Genomic DNA, 13,161 nt, shown 5'->3' with positions numbered 1-13,161 from the left:
ATTGAACCCCTGGAGCTATGAGTGCTAACCATTGTGCCACAGCTCCAGGACCCAGGTCCAATCTGGCCTTGGGTGACTATTTGAGTGGAGTTTGCACATTCTCCTGAATGTTCTCCAAACCTCCGTTCTGGATTTCTCCTCGCTAAGTCTCTCCGCCTCTCTCTTTTTCTTCGTTAATCTTCAAAACCTATATTTTTGATCAAGTTTTTGGTCACTGGTATCCAATATCTGCTCAGGTGGCCCAGTGGCTAATTTTGCTTGATAACAATCCTTGGGACATTGTACAATGTTAACAGTGCTATAGAAATACAAGTTGTTGGGAGACATAGGGCATCAGGCAGGGATATTACAAAAACCCGCTGATGTTACATGTGACAAGTGCTCCATGGTATGTTATTATTCTTCTGGATCTTAGCAAGTGAGAACTCAGGCCTCTGTTATAACAACAAATAAAGAGTATTTATTAAAGTAGAAGAAAGATAACAAAACACCGCAAAAAGCAATCTTACACTTTAGGAAATTCCGAAAGACATGCTGGTTATGTGCATTGGCCGTGCTAAATTCTCCCTCAGTGTGCCGGAATGTGGCGACCAGGAGATTTTCACAGGAACTTCTTTGCAGTGTCAATGTAAGCCTACTTGTAATGCTAATAAATTTTAAAAAATTAACAGACAGCCCTCAAAGACTAACAACCCAAAAGTATCTGTTTCCCCACAATTCTAAATTCTGCTGATAGCCCCTTTTCCCAAACAACTGCCATAATACTATTGGTCAAATCTAGCCAGTGATTCCCACACCATACATCTTAAGCAATTGTGTCTTGGGAACGGTCTTAGGTTCAGCGAAGAACACAACCTTCCGTACAAACTGGCTTTTGCCTTCGGCAATCTGTTGCTAGCTGAGCTGTTTCCAAAGGGGGTCTGCCCTTCCCCCCTGTTCTTTAGGTGCCTTCGGCCCCTAATTTCTGGCTGAACTTGTTCCTGGGGATGGCTGCCTCTCTCTCTCTCTGTTGCTGCTGCTTCTTCAACACCTCATCTGGGATGAAACTGCTTGCTGGCACCCAGTACCCTGATTACTAATTGTCTCAATTGCAAACAACACCTTGTCCCCTATTTTTTCCTTGTCCGTCCTTTCTCTTAGCTGCTGCTGGACATGCTTTACTAAACACACGGCAATTTGATTTTACTTGTGTGATAATCTGCAGGACTTACATGGGGAATTACTGATTGACCTCTCTGCAGAACTGGTTGAAAAGGAGCTCCCTGGAGACTGGTAATTAACTAACCAGATGGAGCTCGTATACTGAACACTGTATAAAGCAAGACCCTGAGTGGGTCCATTGTTGCATTGTCCCTGTTGGGAACTGTTTGTGTTCACCACAGGCTTGTAGTTTTGCTTTACTTTATTTTGTGCAATAAAGCAGTATTCTTTTACAGCTGACTCCTGGAGTTATTATAACTTATGCAAAATCAAAAGCATTCATTTTAATAGCTCCCCCACCATTTTGTGACAGAGTTTGACATTAAAATGATCTATTATTTCAAAAAAGACAGAAGGAAGCTTAAAACCGAGAACAGCTGATATTTAAGTATTTGGACTGCTTTTCTTTTAACTCAGTTGGTCATCTATGTTGGAATTCAGAGATTCTTGTTCTCATTTTTCATCATTTCCTCAGTGTCCGAGTTCGTCCAGGTAACCTCTGACTTTGCTGAGACATCATTCACCGTCTTCAGTACCTAAGAAAACACAACATTATAAATTTTACATCTTCAGTATCATCTTATTCATGGTGGTACAGTGGTTAACACCGTTGCCTCACAACGCCAGGGACCCAGGTTCAAGTCCTGCCTCAGGTGTCTGTCTGTCTGTATGGAGTTTGCATGTCCCCCTCCTGGATGGATTTCCTCTGAGTGCTCCGGTTTCCTCCCACACTCCAAAGATGTGCAGGTTAGGTGGATTGGCCATACTAAATTGCCCCTTAGTGTCCAAAGGTGTGCTTGATAGGCGGATAGGCCATGTAAATAGTCCCTTAGTGTCCAAAGATCTCAGGTTAGGTGGATTGGCCATGCTAAATTGCTCCTTTGTGTCGAAAGATGCAATTGTTAAGTTGATTGGCCATGCTAAATTGTCCCTTAGTGTCCAAAGATGTGCAGGTTTGGTGGATTGGCCATGCTAAATTGCCCCTTAGTGTCCAAAGATGTGCAGGTTTGGTGGATTGGCCATGCTAAATTGCCCCTTATTGTCCAAAGATGTGCGGGTTAGGTGGATTGGCCATGCTAAATTGTCCCTAAGTGTCCAAAGATGTGCAGGTTAGATGGACTGGCTATGCTAAATTCTGAGGCCAGAACTCTCCATTCACCTGACGAAGAGGGTGTCCCTCGAAAGCTTGTGAGTATATTATCAAATAAATAGGTTGGACTAAAACCTGGTGTTGTCAGATTGGCCATGCTAAATTGGTCCTTAGTATCAGGGGGATTGGCAAGGTAAGTACATGCGGTTAGGGGGATAAAGCCTGGGTGGGATAATTGTTGATGCAGCCTCAGTGGGCCAAGTCCCCTCCTTCTGTATGGTAAGGTCCTATGATTCTAACATTATTGATTTACACCTTCAGCATGGTCTTATTTTGTATTTTGCAATCGCTAAGCGATGCAGCATGTTGGTTAATATTTGCATCCATGACATTTCCCCATGTAATGATTGGGGTTTATGACACATATTGACTAAAAAGCTGTCAGCTGCTGGGATCCCCTTTCCATAAATCTTGATCTCTCAATTTTTTCTCTTTCTCTCTCCCTCTGTCTATAAGACAATCCTTAAAATCTTGACAGCTATTTGTCTGAAGTGTCTTTCACCTGAGAAGTTAAACCAAGACCCCATCTTCCCTCCCAAGGGGTTGTAAGAGCTCCCATTGCACTATTTTGATGAAAGATCAAGTAAATTCTACGTTCTCCCCACGTCTGCGTGGCTTTCCTCTGGGTACTCCGGTTTCCTCCCACAATCCGCAAGATGTGCATATTTGGTGGATTGGCCATGCCAGATTGCCTCTTATACATAAATGTGGGGATTAGTGGGATAACAATATGTGGGGTTATGGGGTTAGGGCCTGGGTAAGAGTTGATGCAGACTTGATGGGATGAATGGCCTCCTTCTGCACTATGGGGATTCTATGAAATTCTCCCTAGCGTGAATGTGTCTATGCAAGCGATGAGGACTGGAGTCAAAGACAGACAAGAAAGTAATTGAAGTCATGCAACTGACCTCTAAGGGGTGAAGGTGGTATTGTGGTAATGACTCGACTAGTCACCCAGAGGCGCAGGCTAATGCTCTCAGAATGCAAGTTCAAATGTGGGGAGGAGGTGGCATATTGGCATTGTCACTGGATTAGTAATCCAGAGACCCAGGGCAAGATCTGGGGACTTGGGTTCGAATCCCACCACAGCAGATGGTGATATTTGAATCCAATAAAAATCTGGAATTAAGAGTCTAAAGATGACCATGTTGTGAAAACCCACCAGGTTTACTAATGTCATTGTGCAACAATCAGGGGAGGAAGGTGGTGGCCTACTGGTATTATCGTTAAACTATTAATCCAGAAACTCAGCTAATGTTCCAGGGACCCGGGTTCGAATCCCGCCACAGCAAATCGTAGAATTTGAATTCAATGAAAAATATCTAGAATCAAGAATCTGCTAATGAGCATGAAACCATTGTCAGAAAAACCCATTTGGTTCACTAATGTCCCTTTAGGGAAGGAAATTTGCCGTCCTAACCCGGTTTGGCCAATTTGTGACTCCAGAACTACAGCAATGTGGCTTTAAATGCTCTCACGCACAATTAGGGATGGGCATTAAATGCTGATGTGGGAATGCCGGCGTTGGACTGGCCTAAACACAGTAAAAAGTCTGACAACACCAGGTTTTAGTCCAACCGATTTATTTGATAATACTCACAAGCTTTCGAGGGGACTGCCTCTTCGTCAGGTGAATGGAGAGTTCTGGCCTCAGACAGAGCATATAAAGCACAGACAGTTTAGAGATTACTGATCAAAATGCAAATCCTTACACCTAACCTGCTGTTCAAGACCTGAAGTGGCTGACAATGTGAGTGGAAGGAGCACTGATCACAGGTTACAGAGATGTGTATTGTCTCCAGACAGTACAGTAAGTGAGGTTTTGCAAACCCAGGCAAGTCACGGGGATTACAGATAGTGCGACATGAACCCAAGGTTAGGTGTAAGGATTCGCATTTTGATCAGTAATCTCTAAACTGTCTGTGCTTTATATGCTCTGTCTGAGGCCAGAACTCGCCATTCACCTGACGAAGAGGCAGTCCCCTCGAAAGCTTGTGAGTATTATCAAATAAATCGGTTGGACTAAAACCTGGTGTTGTCAGACTTTTTACTACATTAAATGCTGGCCAGCCAGCAACACTTCCCACTTCTTAATAATGGTCCCCTGGATTGAGTGATGCTCAACATCAAACAGTAAGAATTTCACCTTAAACCATTGCTTAAAAGTGTCAACGCCATTAATAGTCCATTTAAAGGAAGCAAGCTGAATCATTTTAGAAGGACAGAATTGAAAAGCAGAGAGGTTGTGTTAAACTTGCATTGAGCCTTCAATTGCAGTTGGAGAGATTGGCATTGTTCTCCTGGGGAAGAGATGGTTGAGAGGAGATTTGTACAAAACCATGAGGGGTTCGGGAGATGGTAATTAGGGAGAAACCATGAAAGGATCGAGAATCAGAGGGCACAGGTTTCTATTCTTGGTAAAAGAAGCGATGGCGACATGAGGGAATATCTTTTCAGCCAGCGAGTGGTTAGGAACTGGAATGCGCTGTCTGAGAATATGGTGGAGCCAATCGAGGTATTCAAGGGGGAAGTGGATTGATATCCGCCAGGAAGATCAGGTAAGGTCACAAAGAGATGGTAGTGGGAATCTAGTACTAAGTGAAATTCCCTTTGGAGCGCTAGTGCAGACAGGGTCGATTTTCTTTGCTATAACAGATCTGTGAACCTTGATTAGTCAATGACCAGAATTCTCTGACCTTGATTCTCCAGTCCTGCTGCAGTGAATGGAGATCTGGCTGAGCGTCAAATTCTCCATTCCCGCTGGCAGCGACATTAGAGAATTCCAGCCCACATTTAAAGTCCTGCATACAGTTCCGGTCTCCATAATTACAATAAAAGATTTAGGGGTAATGTTTTCAGTCCTGCTCGCCACAGGAATCATAGCAGATGGGATGGAAAACCAGTCCATTTCAAAGACTGTTGAGCTGAGGTGGGAATTTCCAGACTTGGGGCTGGGGCGACTGGAAAACCTTGCCCACAGGGGTTGGAGAAGGTATAAAAATTACATTTACATTAGTGATGCCTACAGTGGCAGAAGGAGGCCATTCGGCCCTTTAAGTGTGCACTGTCAACAATATCACCCTGGCCCTAGCCTCGCAACCCCATGTATTTACTCCGCTAATCCCCCCTGACACTATGGCCACCTAACCCACACTTTGGAGTGTAGGAGGAAACTGGAGCACCTGGAGGAAACCCATGCGAACAAGGGGAGAACTTACAAACTCCACACAGGCAGTGACCTGAGGCCGGATTCAAACCCAGATCCTAACCATTGTGCCACCGTGCCGCCCTTGTCTTAATAGAAGTCTTTAAGATTATGAAGGATCTGATGAAGCAAAGAGAGAGGAGCTGTTCTCACTTGTGAGGGAGACCAAAGCTAAGCCCACGGGTCTTACCAGCCATTCACACCACACTCCCGCTGCGGCGAAGTCAAAGAATTTGGTGCCCAACTAAATCACCATTCACTGCAGCAGGAGGGTTATAATTTAAGATCATCATGAATAAATCTATTGGGGCATTCTGGCGAAATGTATTTACCAAAGCGTGGCTAGAATGTGATAAATGTTACTACAGAAGTAGTTGTGAAAAATATTAATTACGTTGTTATGGGAAGTTGGGATAAAGATATGAGCAAGAAAGGGAGATGAAATTGGAGTTCGATGAAGAGGATTTGGAAGGATTATATTGAGTGTAGTTTAGTCTGATTAGTCTGTCTCTCTACTGCAAGTAGTTAAGGAACTGGTTCTTCCTTAAGTTACTCACCATCACAGTCTGAGAGTTCGTGGTGGAAGAGTAGATATCAGATATTTCGACTTTCTTTGATCTGAACATCTTGTTAAAGAAATTCAGGTATTCCTTCCTCACCTGGTAAAGTAACACAGTACAGGAAATCTTCAGCATTACTGAGCCCAACAGACACCAAAGCTGAGGCTAAAACCTACCCCTGGTCACAGCAATTTCCCACACCATCACAGATGGTACAACACCTGCCCTTTTTACCTCCTCCCTCCTCACTCTCCGTGCCCCCAAAACAATCCTGTCAGGTGAAGCAGTGTTTCACTTGCACCTCCTTCAATTTAGTCTATTATATTTGCTGCTCCCAATGCGGTCTCCTCTGCATCGGGGAGGCTAAACACAGACTGGGTGACCACTTTACGGAACACCTTCGCTCAGTCCATAAGCATGACCCTGACCTTCCCATCGCCTGCCATTTGAACTCAGCACCTTGCTCTCATCTCTGTCTTTGGTCTTCCGCAGTGTCCCAGTTAACCCGGAGGCCAGGTGAAGGAGCAGCATCTCAGCTTCAAATTAGACATTTTACAGCCCTCTGGACTGAACACTGAGATCAACGGCTTTATCATCGAGTCCGTACAGTGCAAAATGAGACCATTCAGCCCATCGAGTCTGCACCGACTCTCTGACAGAGTATCTCACCCAGGCCCTCTCCGCTACCCTATCCCTGTATTCCCATACCATGGCCAATCCACCTAACCTACACATCTTTGAACACTAAGGGGCAATTTAGCATGGACAATCCACCTAACCTACACAATTTGAACGCTAAGGGGCAATTTAACATGGCCAATCCACCTAACCTGCACACCTTTGAACACTAAGGGACAATTTAGCACAGCCAATCCACCTAACCTGCATACCTTTGAACACTAAGGGACAATTTAGCACAGCCAATCCACCTAACCTGCACATCTTTAAACACTAAGGGGCAATTTAGTATGGCCAATCCACCTAAACTGCACATCCTTTGATTGTAGGAGGAAACCGGAGCACTCGGAGCAAACTCATGCAGACATGGGGAGAATGTGCCAACTCAACAGAGACAGTGACCCAAGCTGGGAATCAAACCCAGGTCCTTGAGGCTGTGAGGCAGCGGTGCTAATCACTGTGACACTATGCAATTCCAGCACGGATTTAGTCTGTGACATTTCTCTTCCATCCTGATCCTTTTTTTAATACATTTTTTTCTGTCCCAATCCAATCTTCCCTCCCTCACAGGGCCATCTGTCACTTGTTCTTTGGTTTTGCTCTTACTGACCATTGTTCTCCTATAAACACATTCTGATGTCTTACCCTTATACCATTAATAATATCTTGTTTATTCCTTTACACTGCCTTTAACACCTCCTTTGTTCTGTGCCCTACACGTCTTTGTTATAATCTCTCCTAGCTCCAACCTATCTCTGACCTTCTAACTTGTTGCATCCATCCCACCCCATCTTAAACATAACAAAATCCATCACATTTCTCCCTTTCTTTAGCTCTGTAACAGAGTTTCACAAATGCAAAATCTCATCTCTGTTCCTCTCTCCTCAGATGCTGCCAGATCTGCTGAGTTTTTCCAGCATTTTCACACACACAAACACATACACACACACACACAAACACACACATACTCACAATGCTCACACACACACACACACACACTCACACACATCCAATTCACACACACACTCACACACACACATCCAACTCACAAACACACTCACACACACACTCTCACACACACATCCAACTCACACACACACTCACACACACACTCACACACACTATAATACACTGAATCTAGTGATGATTATAGAAATGTAACTGTGTGTGAGAAATCAAATTCCAAACTTGTCTACCTGGCTGTTCAACAAGCAGTAAATGGAGAAGATGAAAATGCCCTGGGTGACGTTGAGTATGGTGAACAGATAGGACATGGGAGTCATATTCTCATTGATCTGGAACAAGCCAAAGATCCAGGAAGAGCCCAACATGACAAACTGCGCCATTGCTTTGAAAGTAAGAATCCTGTGAACATACAGGGGCAGGCTCTGAGTGAAAATCCTCATTATACACTGACAGACAGCGGAAAACAAAACATTGATGTTACAGCCTGGAGACACTGACTGGCAGAGGGGTGTGGTTTCAGAGAGGGTGAGTGCTCCCTAGAACACCCCAAAATGAACACCACCCATCAACATGGACGTCCATTTGACCGTGGAAGATAATGTGACAACGTTCAATTCTATCGTGATCTGATGTCCAGTTTGTCGATGAAGATTCTGAGGAGAGACCCAGGCTGATTAATCCATTCCATCACATTCTGGCGATCTGGAATGCATTGTCTGGAAGGGGCTTTTTTTTGGAATTTATTTGGGATGTGGGCATCACTGGCAAGGCCAACACTTGATGCCCATCACATGGACATCTGTACATCTTTGGACACTAAGGGGCAATTTAGCATGGCCAATCCACCTAATCTGCACATCTTTGGACACTAAGGGGCAATTTAGCATGGCCAATCCACCTAACCTGCACATCTTTGGACACTAAGGGGCAATTTAGCATGGCCAATCCACCTAATCTGCACATCTTTGGACACTAAGGGGCAATTTAGCATGGCCAATCCATGTAAGCTGCACATCTTTGGACACTAAGGGGCAATTTAACATGGTCAATCTACCTAATCTTCACACCTTTCAACTGTGGGAGGAAACTGGAGAACCCTGAGGAAACTCATGCAGACACAAAGAAAATGTGCAAACTCCACACAGAGAGTGACCCGAGCCGGGAATCGAACACGGGTCCCTGATGCTGTGAGGCAGCAGTGCTGACCACTGTGCCACCGTGCCACTCAGATGGGCTTTTTTTTGCAAGTCAATAATAGTTGCACATTCACCAGTATTAAGGCCAGGTTTCAACTCCAGATTTAACCAGTCGGATTTGAACCTGTGTCCCCAGAGCATTAACCTGAGTTTCTGAATGAAATACCAAGTAACAAACGCCAAAGATGTGATTGGCCATGCTAAATTGTCCCTTAGTGTCAAGGGCACTAACAGGGTAAATATGTGGGGTTACGGGGGTAGGGCCTATGTGGGATGTTGGTGAATGCCGCTGCTCGATGTACCAAATGGTCTCCTCTGCACTGCAGAGAATCTATGATTTTATGATATTTCCACCTTTGCCTGTTACAGTGATGACACTTCTCAAAATGGAATTGGATATATGAATGGAAAGGGGGCAAGTGAACAGTAGTATGGAAGGAGCAGGAATACTTAGATTAATTGGATAGCTCTGTCAAAGATCCAGCACCGATGGGCTGAATGGCCTCCAGGAAGATCTGAGCTAGAGTAAGAATCAAAGGAATCCTGAGACAAGGTCACAAGAGTGAGGGGGGGTGGGGGGAGGGTGTGGGGGGTTGGGGGGGGGGGGAGCGGGATGCGGGGGTAGCTTCCAGCAGTAAACCCATGATCAGCAAGGCCACAGAGGGAGTGAGAGTGGCGTCCGAAAGCTGGGATAGCGTGTGCTGGACCATCAGAAGAATAGGCAGCAAGATGGCTCCCAGTGGGTGGCGTTCCCATTTGCCAATATTAGGACCCTCGATCAGGCATTGAATGTCTTTGAACAAGAGAGCCCCCCCCCAACCCCCCACATCTGCCTCCCTTTCCCACTCCCCCTCCCAAGCAAGACAATTCAGCTAGGTTTCACTTATCGAGCTTCTCTGGCAACTGTGTGCCCACCACGAGTTGAATACCTGCAGTGACAGGATGAGGCCCATAAGTCGGCAGTAATTGCTCACTTAACAGCATCAATTGTCATTGGGCCAGGGTTTAATGGGAGCAGTGGGTTCTCCATCAGCCATCCACCCACTCGATACCTGCCCTGCTACCAATTTCAGCCTGGGGGAGGGCATTGAGTCCCATCCCTTCAATCTGAAACACTGCGGATTGTTCCACGCTGGACAACAGCCAATCTCTGTCCAGAATAAATCTCCGGAACAAGACGCGGAGGGATTCTCAGCCTTCGGATTGTTAAAAGACATTTCGCTTAATTTTCCAGTCAGTTTGCAACACCTACCTCGATTCCTTAATTGTAGACACATCAGCATTTAGACTGGAAATCTTCCCTTTCAGGATCCAGAGTGTAATGGAGAAGAGAACTGTATTCACCTGAAAAATAGAATCATTTGGATCATCTTCGGAGTTCCTAATCATGACTAAAACTCACGTCATTAACAGTTAACAGTAGACAGCATGTAATGGGAAGAAAATGATCCAATTCATGAGTTCTCCAAATATTTTTATTCATCCATGGGATTGGCCATCACTGACAAGGCTTGTCCTAATTTCAGAAGTAGACATGATTTATAACCCTTACAAAGGTATGTTACAAAGTATTCCAGCTAAAACCCTCCCGTCTCACCCACCCTGGCAATCGTAGCGGGAGAGACAGAAAATTTGGCGGACCATACAAAAATCCATTGATCTCAGGGGGGAATTTCCAGTCGCGTTCGAATCCCACCACGGCCAATGGTGGAATTTGAATTCAATAAAAAAAATCTGGAATTAAGAATGTCCTTTAGGGAAGGAAATCTGCCATCTCTACCTGGTCTGGCCTATATATGATTCCAGAGCCACAGAAATGTGGTTGAATCTCAACTGTCCTCGGGCAACTAGGATTGGGCAATAAATGCTGGCCCAGCCATCATGTCCCACAAACAAGTTAAAACAAAAAGTTTCCAACGCAGGTGCAAGAAGCTACTCTAATTTTGATAGCATAGAAACATAGAAGATAGGAGCAGGAGGAGGCAATTTGGCCCTTTGAGCCTGCTCTGCCATTCATTATGATCATGGCTGATCTCCCAACTCAATAGCTTAATCCTGCTTTCCCCCCCATTTGATTCTGTTTGCCCCCAGTACTATATCCAGCCACCTCTTGAATACATTCAATGTTTCAGCATTTACTACTTCCTGTGGTAATGAATTCCACAGGCTCACCACTCTATGGGTGAAGAAATGTCTCCTCATCTCCGTCCTAAATGGTCTACCCTGAATCCTCAGACTGTGACCCTCTTATTCTGGACTCCCCCACTGTCGGGAACATCCTTCCTGCATCTACCCTCCCATCCCCCTCAGAAACCTCAGGAAAGAAACCCTTTAGATAATGGGAATACGTGTTATATATCATGGATGGAGGGGAATTAAAACACAGTATGGCTCAAACCTTTTCCAAGAATAATATAACCTCATCAGGAGGATCAGGAGTGAGGAAGAAAATTGGCTTCAAATTAAAGATGTCAAAGTGTTAGAGAGGTTGCAAAGGAGATTCATAAGGGTGTTGCGAAGACTAAAGAGGAAAGATTGGCCAGGTTGGTGTTGTTTTCTGTGGAATAGGAAAAGACGGAACTGAACAATTTTGACAGCTCTCCGCAGAGTGGATAGGAAGGATCTACTGGCCTTGGTTGAGGGGTCATAACTCGGCAGAATAGATTTAGGGAAGAGATGGATGGTTTAGAGAGGATACCTTTCATCCAGAGCTGCAAATCCAGCATCACGAGCAAATTTGCTTTAGTGCTAACTTAGTCTGAAAAAGGGTGATGTTTATGGGTTTGCTTTCCATTGGAACAACATAGTTAGCTAGCTGTTAAGGATTATACTGTGTCATGTTTAAGTCTTGTAATTGGTAAAAGTTATGGTCTTTCTTTCTGATCTATTCTAACTGTGTTCTTAAATAAACTTTGTTTGACAAAAGCTCCCTAGTGGGTCACTTGAATCATACCTGGACTGAAACATCTTACACTCACCCTAATGCCAAAATCAAATATAGTACTTGGGGTTTAGGCTAACTTCACAAAACTCCTTGGAGTTTCTGACCTGGGTCTTAACAGTGAGATAAAATCTCTCCAGGAATAAAAAGCTTGACATACGAGGAGAGTCTGAGGACTCTGGGTCTGTACTTGGTGGAGGTCAGAAGGATGAGAGGGGAATGTCATTGAAACTTACAGAATACTGAAAGGCCCGGATAGAGTGGACGTGGGGAAGATGTTTCCATTAGCAGGAGACACTAGGATCTGAGGGCACAGCCTCAGGATAAAGGGATATAGAGGAATTTCTTCAGCCAGAGGGTGGTGAAGCTGTGGAATTTATTGCCACAGAAAGCTGTGGAGGCCGGGTCATTGAGTGTATCTAAGACAGAGATAGTTAGGTTCTTGATTGGTAAAGGGGTCAAAGGTTACGGGGAAAAGACAGGACAATCGGGTTGAGAAAGTTATCAGCCTTAATTGAATGGCCTAATTCTGCTCCGGTATCTTACAGTCTTATTCTTCTAATAAGGCATGGGCCGAATGGCCTCCTTCTACTCATAGAATCCTACAGTGCAGAAGGAGGCCATTCAGCCCATTGAGTCTGCAACCACAATCCACCCAGGTCCAATCCTCAAACCCCCGTGCATCTACCCTAGCTAGTCCCCCTCACAATAGGGGGTAATTTAGCATGGCCAAGCCACCTAACCCGCAAATCACTGGAGTGTGGGAGGAAACCAGAGCACCCAGAGGAAACCCACGCGAACAGTCACCCAAGATGGCATTCGAGCCTGGGTCCCTGGAGCTATAAGGCAGCAGTGCTAACCACTGTGTCACCGTGCTCCGTAATGTCTATGATTTCTCTAATGAGGATAGAACTATTGATCAGCAGACTCTGCAAGTGGGAGCCTAAAGCCTCCATTTCTCTGTGGCATTGAACAGATTAGTGCCTGTTTGGTAATAGAAACCAGAAGATAAGAGTCCAGTGAGGATTTGTACAACAACTTTGTCAAGCAGAACTTACAGCCTATACAAGGTCTTACCAAAATTATGACACAAACAGGTCCCAGGAAACTCCACAAAAAGCCATTTTCCAGTTTTAGCCAACAGCTGCAATGAAAGGTACAATTTTAAACTATTGAAGCAACTTTAAACCCACCACATATTTTTTTCAAAAAATCAGTTTGGACTTCCTGTGAGTCGTTTTTAAATTCCTACATCCCAGTTACAA

At 44.7% G+C, this 13,161-nt stretch overlaps 1 protein-coding gene across 1 annotated transcript in view; it reads right to left on the bottom strand.

Annotated features, from left to right (window-relative positions):
* Window positions 1-480: 480 nt before the first annotated feature.
* Window positions 481-13,161, bottom strand: part of LOC145360898 (adhesion G protein-coupled receptor E3-like) — a 71,894-nt gene continuing 59,213 nt past the window's right edge. The window contains exons 15-19 of the mRNA XM_080216401.1: window positions 12,974-13,040; window positions 10,208-10,299; window positions 7,990-8,158; window positions 6,113-6,214; window positions 481-1,736 (exon numbers count right to left, since the gene is read on the bottom strand). Coding sequence (XP_080072527.1) covers window positions 1,638-1,736; window positions 6,113-6,214; window positions 7,990-8,158; window positions 10,208-10,299; window positions 12,974-13,040 — 529 coding nt within the window. The 3' untranslated portion in view covers window positions 481-1,637. The remainder of the gene's footprint in view (window positions 1,737-6,112; window positions 6,215-7,989; window positions 8,159-10,207; window positions 10,300-12,973; window positions 13,041-13,161) is intronic.

This window comes from Carcharhinus amblyrhynchos, chromosome 33, assembly GCF_965287045.1.
Source record: "Carcharhinus amblyrhynchos chromosome 33, sCarAmb.v2.hapA, whole genome shotgun sequence".
In the NCBI taxonomy this organism is placed as follows: domain Eukaryota; kingdom Metazoa; phylum Chordata; class Chondrichthyes; order Carcharhiniformes; family Carcharhinidae; genus Carcharhinus; species Carcharhinus amblyrhynchos.
The sequence above is the reverse complement of the archived record's forward strand: the minus strand, read 5'-3'. Positions and strand labels throughout refer to the sequence as shown.